Source organism: Passer domesticus, chromosome 15, assembly GCF_036417665.1.
Source record: "Passer domesticus isolate bPasDom1 chromosome 15, bPasDom1.hap1, whole genome shotgun sequence".
Taxonomy (NCBI): domain Eukaryota; kingdom Metazoa; phylum Chordata; class Aves; order Passeriformes; family Passeridae; genus Passer; species Passer domesticus.
Window position 1 is genome coordinate 7,846,535 of NC_087488.1, and position 24,471 is coordinate 7,871,005.

Consider the following 24,471-nt stretch of genomic DNA (forward strand, 5'->3'; position numbering starts at 1 on the left):
AAGACATTTAGCAATGACAGTGTATGGCATAAGGTATATGCACTTGCTGAGCATCTTTAAAATACTGGGAAATTAAGAAATGTTGGAGATGGCATGGATAGTGTTGAATTGGAAATAGAGAAAAGTAAGTTATCACCATGGTTCTCACATAATAAAAGCCTGCTGTCCCAGTGCAGGTCAAAAAATGGCAAGAATAATTCAGAAAATAGGCATCACACACACACACACAAAATCTGCATGATGATTTTCTAGAACAAAATTAAGCACGACTTGCAATACATCAAAATGTCAGCTATCTATTTTAATTTTAGGAATACAGGAAGTTCACTTACAATACTTAAAAGGTCATTCAGAAAGACTGAAGTGTGTAGCAAAAATCTCACTCTAAACATTATCTTCAAAATATCTTTGCTCTTTCTTCTGACAGATTGTTTCTACAAAGCATTTTCTTTATTTCCTTAAAATTTTTAGGGAAATTAAAAAAAAAAAAAATCAAACTGGTAAATCCTCCAGAGGTCCTTTCCTGAAAAGAAAAACTTTAAACTCCATAGGCCCACGTAGAAATGCCAAGCTATTACAATTTTCCAAACACAGCCTGAAGCTTTGCCTGGATGCACAGAAAGATCAGTAGTCCCTTCAAATGATCTTGTTCTTCCCAGGATTTTAGAGGTGGCACCGAAGAAGCAGCATCCCAGCAGCTGGACAAGGCAGTGGAATCCAGCACACAAAGGGTTACAGCAGAACCCTGTGCTTTCCAGCCTTCTCCAGCCCGGGGCTGGGAATCTCTTGTCTCTCCCCTAATGAGCAGATTTTACCCTTCCCATGCAGTTCCAAGGCTCAGAAGTGCTGGTGGGCAGGAAATAAAGCTCAAGTGGCCAAGAAACTCCCACTGGGAACAGACACTCCTTCTGCAGGGCTGAAACTCCACGCCTGGTGCAGGGAGATCTCCAGGCCATACAGTCCCCATCAGCAGCCTGGGGCCATTTGTGCTCTAGTACCTTAAGCAGACAAAAAATGAAAAAAAACCCTTTGCCTGAAACTATTAATTTAAAGCTTATAGCATAATTTTTCTTTATCATCTTAAGTCACTGAGATATGAAAATCAAAAACAAAATCCTAAGGACTGCCAAGACTAATTAAAATTTCTGTCATCTAACTTCCATAATGACACCTAACCTGCTACAGGTTTTAAAAGACAGAGATAAGCATCACTGTGAATTTTATAGTAAGTGTCTTTTTTTAACATGACGAGTTCAACTAATTAGATTGCTCTAGAATGGCAGTGGCTTGAAGAATTGTAATTCAATTAACCAGCAGGTTATTCTGCGAGTATGAGGAATCTACCAACACTTTATTTTTGTTAAACTACAGCTTTGTCTGGTGGAAATTGATTAAATGCACATAATACTTCCTTTTTAAAACTTCCTTTTTCACATGATACGGAAGCAGCCAGTTATGAACTGGATATGAAAGTGCCAATTATGATACAGTGATGAACTGGATATGAATTGCCAACTGTATCATGCTGCAATAAAAGGAAATAAAACATTCAGATGTGGACTCTGAATGTAAAAAAGCCAAACCCCACAAAAGTGTTGGAATTTCCTGGCATTGCTTGCCTTCCTGTTTGAGTGATTTATCTAATGTGATTATAAACTGAAATGTTTGAGATGACTTTCAATTAATACTACTTCTCATGTGAACAAATAAGATTTTAACAAAGTCTGTTATGTACATACCTCATTCTAGAAACACATTGTAAAAATTAACATAAATCAAAGAAGCAATTACAAAAAAGCTGAATAGGACAAATAGGATGCAGAAACACTCTATTCAAAGAAAAGATGTTATTTTTTTTATTTTCTTCTTGGTAAAGTAGCATACTTTAACCTGGTTACAATAAAATTACCACAGGATATTAAAAAAAAAACAAGAAAGTGTTTAGAAAATTTTATATATATACATTTGCTTAAAAATTGTATTATGTAAACATTAGCATAGCAAGTTAAAATAATATTACAGTTTATTAATACTCATGTGAATATTGTACATATATATGCTTAATTAATATCTTTTCTACAGTTTAATAGTAACAACCAAAAAAATCCCTCCCCTAAGTCAAGAAGGAAATTCAGCTTCCTCAGTTGCCAACAGGTTTGGTCCCACATCCAAGACACTGAGTTCTTCATCTCAGTGTTAACCAAGAAGGTAAAGCACAGCCTTTCAGAGCTGTATTTTCAACCACGCTTACACTTTTATAATGTTTAGTGTCTTAAATGATTAATACTCAAAAAAAACCACTTCTCACAGTTTAACTACTGTCATGGCATGGAGATGGTTCCTGAAATTTTGTTAAAGGAACTTATTCCCCTACAGGGGAGTGCAATAAATTCTGTTCTGATGTGATAAAAAACAGTTGGTTTTTTTTTAAGTCCAGTTATTTGCAGCAATTTGTAATTTTGGAAAAGTCATTCCTTTCTAACATTTTTCAGTGCTGTTGTCTAGAATAAATTCATGCCATTATGAACGAAATACTAAGTCATCAATATTGATTAGAGGTATACTCTCCTAATTTTTGTAGAAGGAATTTATAAATAATCTAAGTTCTCTATAACTGTATCATAAAAGTACAGTTAGTGTAGAGTGAGAAATAAATTGAAATGTACAGTGTCACACCACTGTAGAACAAGTGGTTTATCTTCCATTCAAAATGTGAAACACAAAGCAGGTTAATCAATATTTTAAAATAAATTTTGTATTTTATATAGATATTTTCCTATAGTAAAGTGGTTCTTCGAATACAGAATGCTGTGAAACTACCAAACTTCCAAAATAATAATCAAGTTAATGTTCCATGTGATGCAGGGTGCTGACTGAAATACCCTAACCTATAGAAAATGAAGGAGGGAAACCCTTTACTTTCTTGAATTGTTTAAACACTTTTCCAGAAGTGACCCAAGATCCAGTTCAGAAGCATTACTGTTGTTTCCAAGGAGAAAAATGTGTTTGTGTGTGGAACAGGTTTCTTTCCATGTATCCTAGAGTTCCAGCTGGAAGAGCCCAAGGCTGGTTCCAAGAGTTGCAAGGGTATATAGCAGCAGGATTTGGTCAAAAAGTTTGTTTGGTTTTTTCCTTTTAAACAGCTGTTCCACAGGTTTCTCACTGTCATTTCCAGCAGGTAACTGTATTTCTATCCACAGGTATATATTGTCTGTACCCAGAATTCCAAGACATTGGATGAAAAATGTTTTGGGGTTTGAACCTTTGAAATGGCACAAAACTTCTTGCAGAAGTGAGATCCCTGCATTCTTTGAAGGAAAAATAATGGCATCAGTATCAGAAAGCACCAATTACTGATTCTGGTAACAAAATACCAGGTTCTTAATTATTAATATGTCCTGGCTGAAGCATCATTAGTTCACTGGGGATTCACCAAGTCTCATTTATTATTAGCTTCCTGCTCTGAGTCAGTCAACCCCATTGTTAGTGGGTTTGTATTAATTAATTTGACAGCTACCATGTAGATATTATTCTGTACAATAAAACATGACTGTTACAAAGAAACACCCCACCTTAGCAATAGGTCACAATTTTGAGCCAGTAATCTTTAATACCATTCTGTTCTTTCTCTAAATGCTTGTATTAATTCAATCACAATGGTTTATGACTTGCAGTAGATTCTGTAAGGTAACATAATTTGATTACAACTATCACATCAACAATATATTCCATTAAAAAGACTGGCTTTGAAATTATTATCTACCTAAGAATATGTGACTTAATGGACATATCAATTTAAGCCTTTATAACTATGTCAATATCATGCCTCATATAAACCTTGAAGATTTATTACTATTATTATTATTGAGAACTTTGATTTAATTTGCAAAAGCCAAGTCGACACATTGCATTCTCTATAATGAGTGAGAGAATCTCTAAATAAATGAGATACTGAAAAACCACACTCAGTCTGTGAATACTGATGGAGACATCTGCAAAAGCTGGAAGAGCTCTGTCTGCTCTGTGTTTCTCAGGGAATGGTTTATGGTGGAGGTGACTGGACAGCAGCATTGCAGTAGAAGTTGTGCCACTTTTTTACAGTTTATTTTGAACACTCACTAAAGGATGCAGAGGAGAAGCCCTGGATCTGAAGACAAAGCAGGAATAAAATGCTAACAAGACCACAAATTGCTCCAGGCTGGCTCTACCAGCCAGGAACAGCTCCAGGGCCCAGCCTGTCCCGAGTCCGAGTCCTGGGATTACAGCACAGGCCACTGGTGCCAGCAGGAAGGGTCAGTAATGAATTAATTAATAATTCATTAGTAATGAACCCAGCAGCTCATTGTGAGCCGCCCACTGAGCACAGACAGAGGTTGAAGAGCTGTGAGTCAGCCAAAGGAAGTTTAGAGCTGTACAAAAATTGTAACTGCATGGAATTGGGTGAACAGGATAAACTGATAAAATCATTCCACTGGCAGAATCATTGCTACAGGTATTTCAGACTAATAATGCACCTACTTGGGATTCTTAATACCAACTGGTCAACTCTTTCAAGAGGCTTTGCTGGTTCTGGTGAAGGAACAGAAGTGGGATTTGTAACAGATATACAGGATCCTAAGACAGGACCTTTCAGAATGTCTAGAGGTGGTAAAAATTTGGGCATTCCTGTCAGTAGGCACCTACTGGCACTCATGCAGGCACCTCTGTAGTCTTCAACATAACCAGGGACATAAAGTGGGAATCCCACCTTGTGAAGAAAGGCTTTCGTTTGATTATTTCCTAGGATTTTAGCAGCGCTTTTAAAAGGATTAGTGATGCACCCATGATGGTATCTTGTATCACCAAGTGAACAATGTTTGCAGACTGTCATCTTAGCAGCTGATACACAATTCAGCTAAAGTTAACAAAGAGCAATTTGTACATGGTAAACAAGTTTAGTATCTTTATGTGATCTACATACATACTTTAAAAATTACAAGAAGCAAGATAATCAGGAATGAAATAATTTTAAGAGCCAAATGCAGATACAAAAAAGTCCTTTTAAAAAACTAAAAAGAAATTCAGTCTGCAGTAAATGAAATTTCTTACCATTTGTAGTTTGCTGAATAAGTACTTGAATCCGTGAATTATTTCTTGAAAATGAATACAGCTTCACGTAACAGATACATCACAAAGGTTTCCACACAGTGTTTTCTTTCAAATTTACTTGCAATTCAGTGTTAGTATATGTGCTCTATTTCTACTAACCAAGTCTCCACTTTCTGAAAAATGAGTTAAAATTGTTTCAAAGTGGGACCATCATTACAGCTACTTCTCTTTCCAACAAAGACAAGTTAAATCATCAGCACTGCATCAGGCCGAAGAGTTTGGAGAAGCTACTTAACTGCCAATCTACACACTTTCCTTTCTTCTTGAGTGTCCCACTGTAACTAACACAAAACACCAACAGTAATTAATTTGTTAATGAACACGCAGCAGTGAGCTCCCAGGCCGGCCTCTGGGCTTTCCTCTTTGTCTGTGTGGTAACTGACATCTCTTACTGACTGGGAAATACTGTTTCATTTCTGTGATGTGATTTTACCTAGTGGTATTTCACCCACGGAAATTTCTGACCTGGAGAGTGACTCCCACTCCTCCCTGCACCTTTTGCCGCTGAGTGCACTCTGCAAGTTCCATATTTCAGGGTTGGGAATGCAGCACGTGGGTCCCGCCCAGCAGCGCTGGTGCCACTCCCTGTGGGTAACAAAGCCTCTCTCACCCGAGAGGTGCCACTGGAAACGAGTGACCCCTGACCTGAACAGCCCTCCCTGCTCACAGCACTGCAGAACACAAGTTCCACTGTGCTGGAACTTTAGTAAAGCACTGAGGTACAAAATCTGTTATTAATCATCAGTTTGTTTTTTCCTGGAGAATAATATAAGATGTGAAAATTTAACATAATGAATGGATAATAAAATGACAAGATACATCAATTTAAGTAACATTATCCAAAAGACCTTCTGAGAGCAAAGATGTTCTTACATAAAGGAAAACTAGAACACAATTGATAGAAAATTTGAACATACACTGCTTAAACATAATGAAGAGGAGAAGATAGCTAAAACATAATTAACTGCCTATGGCAGTGCAGCTAATGGACACTGAACTGGATTCCAGTTAATCCATGTCAGGACTTCCATCACTTGTAACAATTCTTGTCAATTTTTTAGTTACTCTTACAGTAGTAGCATTACAAATTACTTTTCAATAAGAGGTGATGGGTAACAGGCACTTTCATTACAGGCAATTTTTAAGTATCACCATGTGAAGGGTATCACAAATCAGATTAATTCCACCCTGCCCTGTTAATGATGGACTGTTCTGTAACATAAGCAACAAATTAGTAACAAAATATAATCCAAGACTTAAAAGCACTGTTTTATACCACACTGATTTTGTGTATCCTTGTGGTGGTTTGTAGAAATGAATAATATTGCACCTGCCTTGCAGCAAGACTGAAATTTCACTAAAAATAATTACATTCTCTGATTTTAAAGAATTACTTCCCACAGATGAATGCTATTGAGAGTATCTATCTAGAAATGTACAAAAGCTATTTTTTCACCTGTAATGTTTTTCTCATCATCTACATTGTGAAGTTTTTTAAAAACCTTTGTGTGTCAGAGGTTGACAATAAAAAAAAAACAAAACAACCCAGTCTTTCTATTTACAAAAGGTAATAAATTAGTGAGGTTCTTTTAAGCGCATCCTTCTGACATATTAAGTAGTGATAATCATAAAGCTTCTTCTAAGGAGAAAAAAAATTGTCTTGACATGAAGCCCATGTCTCTCTGGAACAGAAAACTGTACATGGAAAAGGGACAACATAATACAAACAAGGAATTCATTGTGACAGAAGGACTTCAGAGGAACAAAGAAGAATTTGTGCAGTGCAGCTTTACAAAACAAAGGAAATGCCGATCCGTTCGCCGAGCTCTCGTGAAGAGCCCTCGTATCCTTTGAGAAAGTGATTACTGCCTTCCAAAGGAGTTAATCAGGATATGACCCTTGGTAATGAATGTCTCTTTTCAGGATTTAAGTTGATGCAGCTGTAGTCTCTCCAGGAGCTTACATTGTACATACAGGCTGGGAAGGACTCGCAGAACACAGAGCAGGCGCTGCCCGGTGACAGCTCCGGGGTCACAGGTCCCCGCTCTGCGGCTCCAGGCTCCGCGGCTCCCTGGGCTGGCTGCGGGACAGCTTGGGGAAGCGGCTGCTCACCCTGGAGCGACTGCTTTTGCTCACTGCCTCTCCGGAGGGTGGGATATCGCTAGGGAGACAAAAAATAAACACAGAACAGCTCATTTATGTTGTATGTCAGTTGGTGTGTGGTTACTTCCAACATGGAAAAGCAGATGTTATGAGAGCCTGGCACATGACTGCGAAGTACAGCACACATCTTCAACACCACGGAATTGCATTCTTTCTACTGGTGTCTCAAGTGTGAATTACAAAATGGGCTCTTTCAGAAATGACAACTAGTAGAACTTTCAATACTTTATGAAGATTGCAAGTTACAGGATAAAAGCGGATCTCTATGAGTTGCAGATCAGAAATGGTGGGAAAAGCATTTTGAAGTGATAAAAGTACAAGCAAAATAGACGAGCTTGGATGATGCTCAATTAACAATCCTCTAATCATGGATGGATGTATCGTTACATGATGAAGTACATTGGTAATACATCCCTGAATTCTTCAGTCTCTCCTGACCCACAACAGACTGCAGTCTTACATGAATGAGCCTTTTGCAAAAGACTCTGAGAAGAAGTACATTAAGTTCAAAACAAGCAGTAACAGAAAATTCCAGCTTACCTAGGTGATATTCAGGCTATAGACTCCTCGGAAAACTACAGTATAAAGGGATAGCATTGTACTTTTGCCATTCTTTTACAGGACTCCACATGGTTTTTAATTAAACTACTTACACACAAATCAATAAATAAAACTAAGTTTTGCATTTAGCAACTCAGCAAAGCAATAAAATTACACAACACACAAAGCCAAGCTTATTTTCCTAAGTGAAAAACCCCAACTTTATAATACCTATCTTCAGACTGTGGTAACGAGTCCAGAAAGGAGAAATTGCTCATCTGCACTTCCAGCCATATTAAACAAACACAGATATATTTTAAGACAATCCCCAAAGATCTCTGTGCATTCTTTTCCTGCAGAGTGCCCTTGCTCACACCCAGGTCAGTCCCTCCTGCAGAGCCACAGGCACACTCAGGCCCCACCGAGGCGTTTGGAGCACCCACATGGAGAGATGTCAGCAAAGCCAACGCCTTTAATGAGTCCTGGGATGGACTGGAAAAGTCTCTTGCAGGCAGCACAGCACTTCTGCAAGAAGGGCAGCTGTCCTGCCCTGCCACTGGCTTCAGAACTACAGTGCACACACAGCTGACCCCACAAAGGGAAGAGAAAAAAACCAGTATGGAAATGTTATGTTCAGTTCTGATGCTAAGCAACAAAAAAAATAAAGTTTTGTGGGGTTTTTTAATGGCAGAGTATTTAACTGATCTAAATTTCTAAGCAGAAAACTCTGAAATAGCTTTAGTTAAAATAATAAAAGATTTTCCTAAATCAAGATTCACCACATTCCTATTATAGTATTTAGTCTTCCAAGGTAACTAAGAAGTTCTTCATGTGAAAAAATGCATAAAATACCTGTGGCATACATCCTCCTTCAATAACCAGATTAATAAGTTAGATCTTTAATTCCTTATTTTCCTTGTCACTAAAATAAAAATATTAAAAATTAATTTAGCCTATGTTATTAATTCTTGGTAGCCAAGGATAATTGGACTTCCAACAGTGGCCCTACGATTTCTTACTCTGAAAACTCAGCAATGCTATCTAAGTTGCTGTAGAGAATTCTGATCATGTGAATCCAATTTCAGCTGTGCTCATTACCATGGATTTCTTTTAGTAACATGAATATTATTACTCATAATTTTTATACTATTTATAAAATTGAGCAATGCAGTGTTGATACTGTAATGCTTGTAAAAGAAAGCATGTGACATTGACTTCAGAGGGTTGTGATTGTGTTTTAAGATATGTATTTTTCAGAACATTTAAACGTAAAATAATCTAAATATCAAACACATAATGGAATAAAATTAAATGTTCACCTCACTGGGCTTTGCTCAATCTAAAATGGGTCAATTCAGCAGCACGATGGCCACTGCTGCCAGAGCTTTGGCTGTCTGAGGCACACGGGGATCCTTGGCAGGTACAAGGGGTTTACCTTGCAGCAGAGAGCACGAGTGGAGTGCAATTACTGTAATTTGGTGATTGCTTTATGGAAAGCACATTTTAATGCACAAGCTCCTCCTGCTGGCACGTCCCCAAAACGACATCAGTGCCAGCCCAATGGAGCAAAGCTATTCAGAGGGAAAAGGGCAAAAGGGGCAGAAGGAGTTCCCCTAAAATGAAGAGAGATGAATTAATTTCAGTCTGGCAGGGCTGAGGTAATCAGGTCACTTAGGGTAATTACATGAACACCAGTGTCTGTGAGCAAAGGACAGAAATTGCAAGCAATTCTGCTAATTTAAATGATGCTACTCCACAACATGATATATCTAATAACTAAATTAGAGATTAATTTATCTTAAACGTCTTAGCTAATTTTTATAATGACAATCTAAGACACATCATTATCTAATGTAGGTTTACAGAAATCAATGTATATCTGAGGAATTACAGCTTCATGCATCCAGCGTGAAAAGAAAACTGGAGCTGAAATTGAATTGATCAACTTCCATGGAAACAGATGTTCTATGGGGGAAAAGTTTCAAGTATCAAAAGAGTCATAAATTTAAGAGTCTTTCAGCCCCCTTTTCATGGGAGAACCACCCATCTCACTTGCCTGCTTCAGCTCTGGCTTTCTTGCAAAAATGACCAACCCAAAACACATGGTGAGCAAGTAGGAGGGAAAGAGTCATCTCCCCTCTGTTCTGTCTCCTGTTATTAGATTTAATAATTTAGTTCTGGCCTAGAGGTAGAACAATATCTATAAAGTCTCTGGCACTAACCAAAACACTTTATAAATGTATTGACAGTTCAACTGGTCAAATATTCCACCAACTCCTGGGCAGAAGCATGAAGACCTTAAAATTATTCTGTCTGTATTTCTGGCAAATGCACATGAAGATGGAATTGAGACAAATCTTTTTGCACCCAGTGTTTGGGATGAAGAAGGAAGAATAAGCCAATACCTACGAGGTTTGCAGATCCTCTCATTTATCACACTCACTAAAAATAGTCCCTATGTTAGTTTGGGGGTGCTGAGTTAGGGTCCACCTCTAGTTGATTGTTTTACTCAGATTAAAATACCAATTTAAAATACCTAAATCTCAACCAGGGAGTAGCTGTGCTGCAGTAACTCTCCCAGCCCTGCTTCCCCAGGTCCCTGAGGTAAGTTCACAATTCATCTAAGCCTACACCTGTCCCAGCTACCCCTGTTTGGCTTTAATAAAACATTCTGCTTTTCATTCTGTTCCTTCTGAGCCACAGAAGCCTTAGCAGGGAGGCTTACCAGGCACTGCCCTGTTCAGCAGTGAAATGTCCACCTATTAAAGGCTCAAGTTCTTTTCTACATCCTCACCTTGGCCCCTTCTGAAGAAAAAAGCAACCTGCTGAGGCAATCAATTCCTCCTTCCCACCGGGTCATTGTTTAGCTTTTAAGCATTCCTGATTGATCTGCCCAGCGTTTGTTTGGCAAACGATTCAGTTTCATCGATTTTGTCTTGGTGTCAAGTTCTGCCTGAGGTGCATCTATAGAAAATAGCTTAAAATAACTGGTCCTTTTCATCAGCTGCTGGTTTATTCATACCTTTGATTTATTGCTCTCCCTGTATCCAAATGCAAACTGTATTTTGTGAGGTTTTCTTTACATACTCAGTACATGGAACTGCAGTATTCTCTTGGCTGATGTGAGCGTTTACATGAAGAAATTTATTTCCCATCTCAATGCCTATTCTTCACGATAAAATTAGAGAGAGAATTTTCTGATAAAAATAGTTTAACATATCTGCAACTGGAAATACTTTTGTATGAGCCAGAGATCAGAGAACAGAATAAGCACATCTTGGGAGTGCAGCAAAGCTCAGGATCAGGCATTTCATGTATCTATCTATAGATCTATCTCACACGTAAATGCCTCTCTGGAGACATTCAGAATTCTAGTTTCACTTGAGTTATGTTAAACACCTCATGAAAAAAGGCATTCAATGCCAGGTAAATTTGGTGACTTTTGTGAGCTTCTTGTGTTATTAATTCTTAGTTAGTCATTATAATAATCTAATTCTGGTAATAACCTCAACACTTAATGTGGTGCTCAGGTAGGCAGCTCCTCAATAAGGTCCTGTTAAGCAATGCCCATATCAGGAGATCCTTATCAGACAACAGAACTAATTCTGACTTGACAATGCAACATACCTCAGCACCTTCTGCCAATTAAAATCAGATAAGACACCTGTTTAGTGGCATTATTAACTAAGATTCTGAATTCACCAAGTCATTTCACATACTGTATTAACTCCTACTTTGCAGTCAGCTGGGAAAAATCCTAGCTGTTTCCAGTTGGTGAAGTGTAAAAATAATTGGAGACACATTTCCTGCCCCTGCTCCCAATTTTGTAGAAATTAAATACAATTATTAATGAGAAACTGTGATCTCCATTTATTAATATAAATGTCTGATTTGAATGTTTAAAGAGTCAGTTATTAACAGAAGAGATTGAAAGACAATCCCTCTATAGCACACTTCAACACTGAAAATCCTGAAGACACTATTAGAGCAAAGTTATCAGGTTACAAACTGAATAATCATTTCCCACCAAGATTAGATCTGAAATGAAATTTCAAGAAATGAAAAGCATTAATTCTAATACTCTGTCCAACCACTTAGTTAATGTACAGCTCCTTCTACTTCCACATACACACTTCTACACTCATGACGTATTTGATCTCTTCTCACAGTGAAATAATGAGACATAATTGTTTCCATTTGTTACAACTCAAATTACCCTGACTTGAACATTCACATGCTACAACTGAGTTTCTGTAACAGCATGAAGACTTTCTTCATCAACATCTGCACTGCTGCTTGAATTTTTCTGTAAACCGTAGCACTGTACATAACTCTGACAACACAACATTTTTCCCCACTAAGTTCATGTTGAAGCTGGCATATGGAGATGGTCACTGTATCTAACAGTTCTATAACTGAATAATATCTGTGTAATTCACTCTTTCGCTCAGGAAAGGCTCAGAACCCTGCAAAGGTCACCTTTCATCAGTTTCCATCTAAGCAATACTTCTACTTAATACTCTCATTCCTTGGCTTTCCGCTGCACAATGACCTCTGCATTTGGGAATGGTTCTCTCAGGTTTTGTGATGCCCCAGACAGAATAAGGGAATGCATGAACACTGTGCTCTGGCAAACGACCCCTGCTCAGCTAACTAGGAAGACAGAGACCACTACACACAGATTTCCATTTATTTATAACTTATATATTTGGGTTTTGTATTCCTCTGCCTAGTTGAAAGGCAGTAAGTTTGGCTGTTCCATCCATTTCCATCTGGAAATCACCAACATTCAGCTCTACTCATTCTCCTCCTGTCAGGGGTGGCTCTGTGTGAGCAGCACATCCACCACGCTCAGCAAAAGGGGATGTCATGAACAAATGGTTCAGAAGCAGAACATGATCCAGGGCTGTTTATGTAATAACAAAAGGTCAGATTTGCTTTCAGAAGAACAGTGTTCAGTTCCTGGATTTGGGTTTTCCTGCTAGTAAGCAATTATCTTTAAGGAAAGCACAGACAGCTAGAATACATTGTTATTGAAAATACTGAGATACTGAGGAAACTGAAGACAGACGATGTGCATTAGGATTCACAATGCATCATATACATAAAAATAAACTAAAACTTTTGTTTGGCAAGTAGCAATTTCCACGTGCTGAGGCAGCAGTGCATTACAGTGACCAGCCAGGCACTTCCTCCCCCAGATTCACAAACTGTTTGCACACAATGGTTTTGACATGGAGGACAGACAAATTTAATTACCAAATTAACTTTTAAACAGCATATAATCAATATAATTGGCATTGGGCATAACAACAAAGCTTACAGCACATGTCTTCTCAGGCACCAGGACACCAGTAAAGCCAGTGAAGCCAGCAAAAGGAGTTAAGTGTTAATACCCCTGAGCTCTCCACACCCAGTTTACTTAGCACACAAAATGCAAATAATTAATCCTGTTCCATGCCAAGCACTGGGAAAAAAATAAAAATAATAATAAAAAAAAGGTTTATAACATCTCCTCCAATTTGCTTAATTTTGCCAGTATCACTGAGAGGAAAAATCTGGAAGCTTAAAATACTTCTTATCTGTTCATCCCTATCACTTACCTGATCCTGAGCTCACTAATGTACTCAGACTAATGACAGTAAAAAACTTGGCACATATTCCTGCCTTACTTTAGCACATCAGACTTTCAGCCTTCAACACCCCCTAATTTCAGCACTCGGGAAGAGCAGCAGTTCCAGTGTCCTGTTTTTCCACGGGCTGGGGAGCACACAGCTCCTGGTGCTCCAGCTCTGGCTGGGCCATGGCCCTGCTGGGCCAGCTGGCTGCTGTGTCCCTGCTGAGGGCTCTGTCCCTCCACTCTCCCTGACCCTTCTTTCATTCAAATTCAGCCAGGCAGGAATATCTGCCCCAAAGCACTGGCAGGTGCAGCTTTCAGTGAGTTTAAAAGGAATAATGTGCTCTTTGCTTGGGTTTTGCCAGTAAACTGCCCATCATAAAAATCAGCATAAACAATTACCATCATTCTTTTATTTTTAAGGACAAGCCCCTTCTTTTAAAATTACCAGGGAAGCAAACGGAACGATAGAGAAAAGTTGTGATCAAAACATGTTTTGATCTTCCAAGGAAGTGCTTCAGTTTTAATTGCTCCATCAAGTTAAGAGGTATCAGCTGCTTCTCTGAAGTATCTTCATTTCTCATGAAGATTACACATGATATTAACATGTGCAAAAGGCAGGAGAGAGCTGATGTGACCATTCTCAGAGAGAGATCCAGATTTGAATCAATGTCACGTTAAAAAACAGCTATGAATACAAAAAAAATGAACAAACTTAGAAACTGCTCAGGAATCATAATCATAACTTTTCTGGAAAATATGGTGACAACAGTAACATGAAGAGCACTGCTCTACAGCAATCACTCTTTCTGGGTTTTATTTTTTAAATACTAAGGGCATGTTACTGCCTTCCAGCCATAAGCTTGATACTAATAGTGATGCATGACCTAAAAACCTCAAAAATATAGGCCATAATCTCAACCCCTGGGAGCTTTTAAATTATTCTTCATTTTAGCCCATTATTTAGCTTTCCTAAGATAAAAAAGAAATTCCCACTGACTTGGATAAGCCCATAGAAAATAGTACATCTGCACCTGGCAATATAATCACAGGGTTGAGACTCGGTATAGTGGAATTAGATCTGTACTCTAAATAAACAAAAGTAATCAAGATGGGGAAATATGTAAATAAATGAGTACCATCAACAGAATAACAAGGGAAATGCTGACTTTGTCCTTGGTAATGAAGACAGGGATTAATGTTTACATTTAATCCAAGACAGAAGAGGAGGCTCATGGAAGAATGACACTGCCTAGTAAATGACTCCAGGAGCCAGCTTGGGATGCAGCAATCCTGATGGATTAGCCAGACACCAAACAAGCATCAGGCAGGCCAGCAAAAAGACTACCACAGGAATCAGCAACCAAAATCACATTTTCTGTTTAATCATATTTTAATTATTTTCTATGTAAAATGAAAGTGTCTGTGATAAATGCAGCTCATCCTTTTTTTTCATTATGACTCCAAATTAGGTTAACAGGCAGCAAAATTTGCTACTGACTCCAGTGGGAGTTCAATGCACAGTGCATTGCTGGCCAGGAGCTCCTGAAATTTCAGGTCAGCTCTCCAGGTAGCATTGGATTCAGAGCCTTTAAAAAGTGTATCATCTTGGTCCCTCCACAACTCAGAACTTTGCCAATGAGTTCAAAATAAAAATAAATCAGATTTATAATAATATTTTCCAGAATATTAGAGATCAATTTAGGACAGCAGTGAGCAGCCGTGGCTCTCACTGCTGGCAGCCACTGCAGTGTAGCTCCAGGGCTGCAGTGACATTCCTGGCAGCTGCTGAACCTTCAGTTCCAGCTCCTGGAGGAGCCTGGAAATGGCTGCTGCTGCCCAAAGAATCTGCTTTGGGAGGCCAGCTGAGTTTTGTCCCAGAAGGAAGCTATCAAAGGATCACAGGACAGGCACTTTCCTCATTAACTATGAAACCCCCTTCTTGTTTCTGAGTTTTGTGCCTTTTGGCCACATGAAGATTTTGCTGTTAGGAAGAACAGTCAGCTTTGACAGAGGACATCTTATGGCTCCAAGTACATTTTGAACTAAACAGTGACTCCCTTTCCCTGGTTTAGAAGCTCAGTGAAGCCCCTGTGTCACTGTCAGTGTTACAGGTGCAGAATTTAATCTCTGCTGGGGCAGCTCTGCCCTGCCAGCAGCAGCACAGCCCCAGCAGACAGGAGGGGAGGTGACACCTGCAGAGGCTCCTGGTGCCCTGCCCAGGTGACACACGGAACCTGATGCAGTGGCAGCTCCTCAGGCAGACAGGAACCCTCTTCATCTTATCCCTGCCCTGTGCTCAGCAATGCTGGGCACTGGATCTTCTTGGAGTCTTCAGGATTTAGATGCACTTTGACCCAGCTGTAGCACTAACAGCAAACATGTGATAGAATATTCAGTCTGCAAACCAACACCATTTTCTTTCCCTTTGGTCATACCTGACTATTCTCAATGCTTTAGGATTTAACTCTTTTATTATGCAGAGCCTTCTACTGAAAGGTTTCTAACAGTCAGACATTTAGATCTGTTCAGTGTATGTGTATGGTTTATTGTATTAAAACTAATAAATTAAATCTCTTATAAAGAATTAATTTATGAGTTCTTAAGGAGAAGAATAAAATTTGAGAAACAAGATTCCAATAGTCAGATAGACACAGAATAGTAAGAAATGGACTCTGCTATTTGCAAGGCCCATATTTCTAACTTTCAAACCCAAAGATTAGCAGGTCTCATTTAACACATATAATGAGTTTTACTAAACTCTTAAGTGTAATTGTGTTACACTTCTAAAATCTTAAACTAAAAATAAACCTGCATACTGCTGTTGGTAATCAAACTGTGAAGCACTGTGTTAATTAATATGTGAGGATCTGAAGAAAAATTACTTTGATCTGCTCTTGGAGATGGTGACCCCAGCCATCCCAGTACAAATCCTTCCTGGAATTTCTGTTTAAAATCAGGTTATTGAGCAAGAGGAAACTGAAGAAGCCTGTTTAGTGGTACAGCAGATCTGCATCAGGAAATGAGCAGCTGTTGTGGCTCCATCCTGCATGTCAGACTGAGGCTGTGAACACACAAAGCTCTCTCTGGGTGCTGTCCTGGGCCCTGCAGGGTCAGGGCTGGAAGCACAGACAGGATGGATTCCTGAGCCATCCCTGCTGCTGCACAGGCACCAGCACTGGCTCAGGATGCTGCCACTGCTGTTTCTGCACAGACCTCAAGAGTTCAGATTATCTGGCATTTCTGAACTGACATTTGGCCTCATTTGTATCTACAGAGGATGTATTTGGAGACCTCTGAAGCAGTCTAAAGTAAAAAAAAAACCCAGCCAAAATCACTTTCTTTACCCACTGGTAAATGATGTGAAGGGCTATGGCAGGGAAGGAAGGCTGAATACCATGAATTTTTTGTCATTAATAGACAAGTACCTCTAATTACATCAAGTTATTCTAGGATATTTCAGCTAACTGTTCATGGATTCAGCTACCACCACACAAGCACCAAACATATTAAAAATATACCACAAAAATAGGATCTGTAATACAACAGAATTGAATGGATTATGTTTACAGCTGGCAGATAAGCAAAACCAAGGAACAAAGCTTCTGTAGGATGTTTTGAATTTCAGTCATGGCCTGTAGCTAATTCCTGCTGTTTTCACAGGAAAAACTGATGGCTGCTGCAATATTTTTCAATACAAGTTCAAATAAGGAAAAGAAATAACCCACCTCCTTTTGAAAAAGTGTGCAGTTGGGCATAAACAAGCTTGTTATGGTCTGGATTAAAGCCAAGTACATGCACAAGTACAAAGATACCTCCCTTATGAAGATTATTTGTTTTACATATTTGAATGGATGCATCCATTATCCATTACTGGCAGTGGTGCACAGAAATGAGCATGAATAAGCACTGGGAAAGTGCAATATAAGATGTATAAACAGATTGCTCTAAACCACAGTTTCATGAGTATTCCTTACTGCTTCATATGCTAAGAGAAAGGAATAAAGTTTATTTTCCATCCTCAGCATAGCCTCTTTCATTCCTCAAAATCTCTTCCACTGTGGAAAAGTAATTAAACTTAATCTTTGGTTTTATTCCCAGTGAAATAAGCATTACAGAATAATTTTTTTCTTGCAGTACTCCAAATCTAACAGTTACATGAAGAGGAAAAAAAGTCATGTTGTTTCATTAGCAAATTATTTTTTTTAAATCATGCTACTAATTCTGCCACTCAAGCAATTATGTAAAATTTACATATGGGAATACATTTGCACGCACTCATTCTGATTTAAAGAACAGTGTATTTTCAATAATTATTCCCCCTTTTTCCCCTGCATAACAGATTTCTCAAGGGCAATTGCTCTGAGATATTGACATTTCAGGGGATCTGGAGCAAACATCATAAACTCATGTCTGAGAGCTCAGCTGGCAATATCTCTGACAATGCATTACAGAAATCCACCACACCAAAACTGTTTGCAAATGCCATCCTGTGCCAAAAGTGTTTGCAGATGTGACAGAGAACCACCCAACATGGAGAAGGCCCTGGGCTGAATGCAGAGCAGCTCCTGGTGCACCAAGGCCTGGAGAGCAGGGTGCAAACAGCAGAGGTGCCCACTGGCACAGCCAGCAGGCAGGGACTACAGGGGCATTCATTGTTCTCTGCACCAGAATCCTTGGAAATGCCATTTCCCATTCACAGAGTAGCAGCAAGGCAGTCTGGTGACACAACAAAGCTGTTTGGGAACTGAAGGGAGAACAGAGCTCATGGCCTGAGCAGAAGGAGACAGAGCCAGCCTGGCAGGTCACAGAACTCAGACCCTGCTTCCCAAACAACAAATCCCCTAAATCCTGCTCTCCCTGGAAGTGCTGCCTTTGTACATCCAATGCTCACCTGCTGGGCTGGGAGTTCTTCTACTCTCCCACATTTTAGAAACTTGCAGAAGAAAAGTGATTTTTCAATAGTCTGTGTTGTTGGCAAGCATCTCTATCAAGCTTCCCCTGTTAACAGAATTCACACTGAAAATGTCAAATTGAAGTCTTTCTCTTGAACATACACTCTGAATTTCCACAACTGCTTTGTACCAGGAGTCATCTGTTACAAACTGTGTCTATCACTTTCATGACTCCATGTAAGATTTTACTAATTAGGGAATTAAACTCACAAATCCCCAGACTGGGTTTTGTACAGGTCACATCCCCCAGGCCACAGCAGCATAGTTTAAGTAATATATTTTGCCATGGAGACTGGTTGAAGTGAGTAAGAAGCCCCTACGCTCCTTTCAACACAACAGAGAAAACCAGGAGTAGAAATAACCTCACTTTTTGTGAGAAGAGTATGGCTTCAAAAACATCTAAGTGCCACAGTTGCATGCTATGCAACTTCTAAATATATTATAAATACAATATATATGATAAATACGGTATTATTTTGTTTGGTTTCTTTCAGTTCCATTAATCAGTTTCTATTCATACTGTGAACATATATTTAAAGAAATAATTCCCTCTTCAGCTGTATATTTCAAATTCTAATTTCCAAAACAGCACTAGAAGAGTAGTGGGCTATGAGAACTTATTGATAAGGGAAGCTCAGCATCCCATCTGCCCAAGCCCTGCTGCCATCACACCGACCTGCACCCTGGAACTTGAGGAATTTCTCCTCCTTCCAGCACTGTGCCATTCCCACAGGAGCTCAGTGTGGGATCCAGGCTCCCTGGGGGCAGTGGGTCAGCACATCCTCCCAGGGGTCCCCAGGCCCTTGTCCCAAGGAGCGGAGCTCAGGGCTCTGGATCCCCAGCTCCCAGATCCATCTGCACTTGCACACAGATTGCTCTGGCTGGCCAGATGGCTTCTTACAAAACAACATGTTCACATCAACAGTGTTCAAAACACTTTCTGCTGGAAACTTGTTTTCTGTCAGGGACCTGCAGATGGTTCCCTTCCCCTACCTGTAGGTTCTCCAAAATACATCTCCTGAACTGGCTGTTATGCAATCTTCATATGCTGAGATTTGACTGTGAATATCTAAAGCTGGCAATTTTCTTAAAATAAGCTCCAGAAAGAGAAACTTAACAAGCAATTATAGATCAGCTAGTTTAAATGCAGCTGTAGAATAAATATTACAAACTGTTTTGCAGGATTTAGTAGGCCAAAAATTAAGCTTTAAAAATATCAAATTCATTATAGGGAACTCATGTAGATTTGGGTAAGGCCAGGAAATTGGCTCAAGAAGGGCAAATATTGTGAAAAGAACATTATACAGCTCCATCAGAGGTGTCTGTGGGGTGTGCACATGACACAGTGAGGCACCTGAGCCAGTACTGAACAACTATGCAGTAAATGGCTCCTACCATCCACATGTCCCATCATGCAGTCACTACAGAGGCAATTTAGTGTCCTCTCACCTGCTCAGCAGCTTAAAAAATATAATGAGAAGAAAATTATCTTCACACTAAATTAGAATATTCACTTTGATTTTTTTTGGCCAGTCTGGTGCTCTTTGATGACCTGAATGCTACATCAAAATATGTATTACAATGCAGCATAATTCTATATGTTTGTGAGCTTTTTACATTGCAAATTCTGTGCCTATTTTAAAACATTCTATTAATTTTGGGGACTTTGATTGAAAAGGGACAAAAAGACACAGCTTTGGTAGTTCAAAGTATGAGAGGTCCCACATGCTGGAAGGTAGACACTGTCATGCAGCAAGGACAGCAAGAACACAGAGGCATCTGCACTTGCTTACACTCCCAGCATTTTAGCACATTCTCAGCTATTGATTGACCGAGTTGCAAACTCCTCTGTGCTCTCCTCCTCTGAAAAAGTCAATTCCAGCAGAATAATGGAGCAAATTGTTACAGACAGAGAGGATAACTGGGAAATAAACTGTCCAGACATGTCTAGTACCACTTAGTAGAAAAAGGATAACACATAGAAAATAAAACTCTTTTTCATTAAATTAGGTGTATTGCTGAAGCAATCTTTTTAAAAGAATTCTACTCAATCATGCCAGAAACTGGTTTACACAGTAAAAGGAAATAATTAGACAATTGCAAAGATAGTAAAAGCTTACTTTTACTAGCTAGCTTACTTTACAAATTATGTATACTTGTTAATGAACAAAAAATAATCTGAATCTTTAATAATTACTATTATTTGAAAGGAAGAAGAAACAAAATTCCCTGTTATATTTCCTAGCTATTCAAGTGGAAATACATTCTATATGCTCACTAGGAAAGGTTTTATCATCTTGTAGAGATGTCAAACTCTTTCAAACATGAAAATTTCCATGTCAATGCTCTACAGTTGTCAGTGATCAGGTGCAGACTAGGAGGGTAATGGAGAGCAGGTTTACAGACATTGATTTGTATTTGACAGTTTTCATGGTTATGCTTTGCAACTCTTGATTCATTATTTTACAGGAGAACAAAAACATGCATTTAAGTACAACACCATGGCATTGCTTTTGGAGACAAACACAGCACCAAGAGCCCCTTAGCCCAGCAGAGAGCTGCAGAACAGAGCACCCATCCCAGCCCAGGGGGACACTGGGCACTGGGGCTGCCAGGCACACTGAGGCTCTGGGCTGAGCTGGCACTGACTGAGCAGCAGCCACAGCTAAAAGGCAAAACCACAGCGAGCCCAAGGTGCCAAGGTGCTCCAGCCAAGCACAGCCCTGCCCAGGGGTCCCCTGTCCCCTCGGGGCTGGCCCTCCAAGGCACATGGACCTCCTTCCTATGTCCTTCCACAGAGCTCATGCCTTAGAGAATGAGCACAGACAATTGACACAGACAGTAGCACAAATATCTGCATTGTAAGTATTATTAAATTGCCACCTGGATTTGATTTTGTGAGTATTTGTGTATGCCCCACACATGCACATTTCATAATTTCATATCTGCTAACACTATCCTGATATCAATGAGTCGTAGCAGAGTTTTAGAACTGCACAAAGAAATTGTTTCCTAATGAGGAAATCCAGATTCTAGGGTTTCAGGATGAGAGTGGAGAGGATCAACATACAAATTACCTTAGAATCTCCTGAATGTTTACATGAGCAAAAATTGATTGTAAAGTATGCAGACAATGAAGCTGAAGATAGAAGACGATTGCCTGGGCATTTTCCAAGTTTCCAGTACTTAAAAAAAAATCATCCTGAATTATGCTGAAAGCACTTCACAAAGATATATCCAGGCTATGAAACTGAGAGAATGGAAGTTTACAGAGCTGAGGATTAAAGGATGAGAGGCAGTTTTGTCCCAGCACACAGAGAACAGGTCCACTGAATGCCCAGCAAGCTGGTCACATAACCCAAGCACAGGGATCTCCTCTTGCCAGGCATTTACACTGCTCTGTACATGGAGCAGCACAGAATGCAGAATGCTCACTGCCCCAGACCTTCTCACCCCAAGATTCTACCTGGAGCTGCATCTTTATACACAGTAAGACTACTCCAAAATACCAGAAACACTCATGTATAATTTTTTCAAGTTTTGTTTTCAGAAGAAAAAATACCTTCCTACAGTAAATTCTATGCCTATGGTGAACACCTTTGGTTGCTAGTTCAGTTACCATTGCTATTTCGAAATATGAAAGAAAATCCCAATACCCTTCTAATTAAATGGTTTCTATGTGTGCATAAAATGCAGTAAAATAAATCCTGTGTACGTGCACTCTTTTTTTTACACTCTTTTCCACTATTTTCCATTTTTCACCTCATTTTAACGTACATTCTCTTCAATCCCTCCAAACTGTCTCGTTCAGTCTCTTGCTCCTATTTACATTTTACAGCACTCCTCTACTCTTATTCAACTCATTTATTCTTGTATACCCTACTTTCTCCAGTTTTGTTTCTATAATAATTCACACTGACAGCCACAACACTGTTATCCACTAAAACCCAGCTATTGTTTGCTCCTGTTCATGCCCAATTATTCTCTCAACAAACTCCTGAGCTAAGTTGGGTCTACATTGGTGAGTCAAACCTCTGTTGTCCAGAAATCATCATCCTCACAGCTCCCCATGGAAACCAATTCCCTCCTGCATTAACAACATCAAGTTATCTCTTTCAAATCAATTCACCTGTTCATGTTTCAGTTTGCCCTTGTTTCACATTTCCTTTATTACAATATAGGCCTCAAGTCTCTGTTGACTCACTCTGGTTTTCAGCCACCCAGACCTCAATCACAGTGTGACACTGCCCAAGCTCACTAAATCCTCAGCAAATCCTACTCAGTATTTGACAAATTTTTATTCTACTGCTCTAACTTCCCAAATATATTTTGTGAAAAATTTTGGTATTTTCAGTATACTCCTCCAGGCTGAAAACCTCATTTGAAAGCTCCTACTGTTCAAATCACTCCAGCTAAAAGAATGACTCTGGTGAACAACTGCACTGTTGCAATCTGGACTTTTCCTGCTTTATGCACTGCTGATAAATGAATTTAAACTAATATCTTGACACTGTGCTGTGCCCTTTAACATGTTATGATAATGTCATCTTCTTGGGTTAAATTCTATTCCTGTATGGCATTAATTCAGTATACTAACCAGTGCTGATAATCAGAAGGGAATACAGTGGGAATATTGGTAGAAACCACAGTGCTTACAAGAAAGGTGCAGTCTATATTTGCAATTCTATATTTGAATGTCAGGTGCAGCTGTCATACGGCTCATCTGACAGGAACATCTTTATTCTTTTACTCACTTAGGACAACCACACCACACTACAAATAAAAGGTCTAAAGATGGCTATCAACATAGCTGAAAGCAAAAAAAAAAGTAAACTGATTGTTCCATACCTTATCCCACAGTAAAGTGCTTTCATGCTATCAAGAATGAGGACAGGACTTTGAAGTCCTGCACACTTAACTATATTAGCATTTCCAGCATTCCACTTTTCACAGCCCAGATGCAAAAATTTGTTCCAGATCCAAAAATGGCATAAGGAGCTTTAAAAAATATTGGATCCATTGTTTATGAGTTAGGTATGGACAAAATAGAAGTAGGATTTTTCTGTGTGTTTAAAATTAGAAACAGTTTCTGATTTAGCTAACCAAATCCACCTTGGCAACTCCCTGCCAGACATGAGTGTGCTGTAAATATGCTGACAGGAATGGTGTGCCCAACCTCCAAAGTGAAACTTTCTTTCCTGGCTCCAGAGCCCATTTTTTGCTACCAATTTCAGAAACACCTGCTCAGTACAGAAATGCCTGAATGTATAAAGAATACATTTTTCAACAAGGGAGTGCATGTGACTTGTAACCAAGGAAACAGGATCGCTGCTGTAATGACACAAAACTTAACTGGCTCTGTGTTCTTTTATCAGAAAAATCTTCATATCCTCTTGCACTGCTACAAGTTCAGTATGTTAGAGACACAAACCCCAGAGTTTAGAAACCCTGTCTTTTGCTAAGGACTTGTTGAGTTTGTTGGCAATCCACAAAGGAGAAGGAAGAAGAATGTGCTGCTGAGAGTCACAACTCATCCCCTGGAATGATCTTTCATTACAAAGCCTGTTGTTAACTTGAAGAAAAAAAGGATAGAAAGTGATGGTAGAATTCGTATGGTTCAATGAAAAAAAAAAAAAATAAAAAGCATTCCATAACACCCTGATCCAGCCAGTTCCTTGCAAAGGACAGATGAGAATTGAACACCACAAAATACACAGCACAGTTAAAAGCTCCTTTTGTATAGGACTGAAGTTTGCTCTTACATTGACCATGGCTGTTTTCAACATACTCTCTATTTGTTCCAGAGCTTTATAAATTGTGTGATTATAAAGGAAACCAATACACAGCAGTTAGCAACACACTAAGTGCTTTATAACCCTTGCTGTCAATCTACTTGCTTTCTATTTTTGTCCCATTTTTTCAACCAATGCAATGGAGAGCATTTTCTGTACATTCTTACACTTGCAAAAGAAATATCATAGCATAGCCTCTCTGTCATTTGTATCAGTAATTTTAAACATAACTCTTATTTTCTCAGGCAGCATTAAA

General features: G+C 39.1%; 1 protein-coding gene across 2 annotated transcripts in view; it reads right to left on the minus strand.

Moving 5' to 3' along the window:
• Positions 1 to 1,832: 1,832 nt before the first annotated feature.
• Positions 1,833 to 24,471, minus strand: part of SNX29 (sorting nexin 29) — a 103,271-nt gene continuing 80,632 nt past the window's right edge. Inside the window, exons 21-22 of one of the 2 annotated variants that reach the window (XM_064389975.1) lie at positions 7,852 to 7,886; positions 7,175 to 7,309 (exon numbers count right to left, since the gene is read on the minus strand). In XM_064389975.1, the coding sequence (XP_064246045.1) occupies positions 7,868 to 7,886 (19 nt within the window). In that variant the 3' untranslated portion in view covers positions 7,175 to 7,309; positions 7,852 to 7,867. Of the gene's footprint in view, positions 7,310 to 7,851; positions 7,887 to 24,471 lie in introns of both variants that reach the window. The other variant, XM_064389973.1, reaches the window with a different exon arrangement.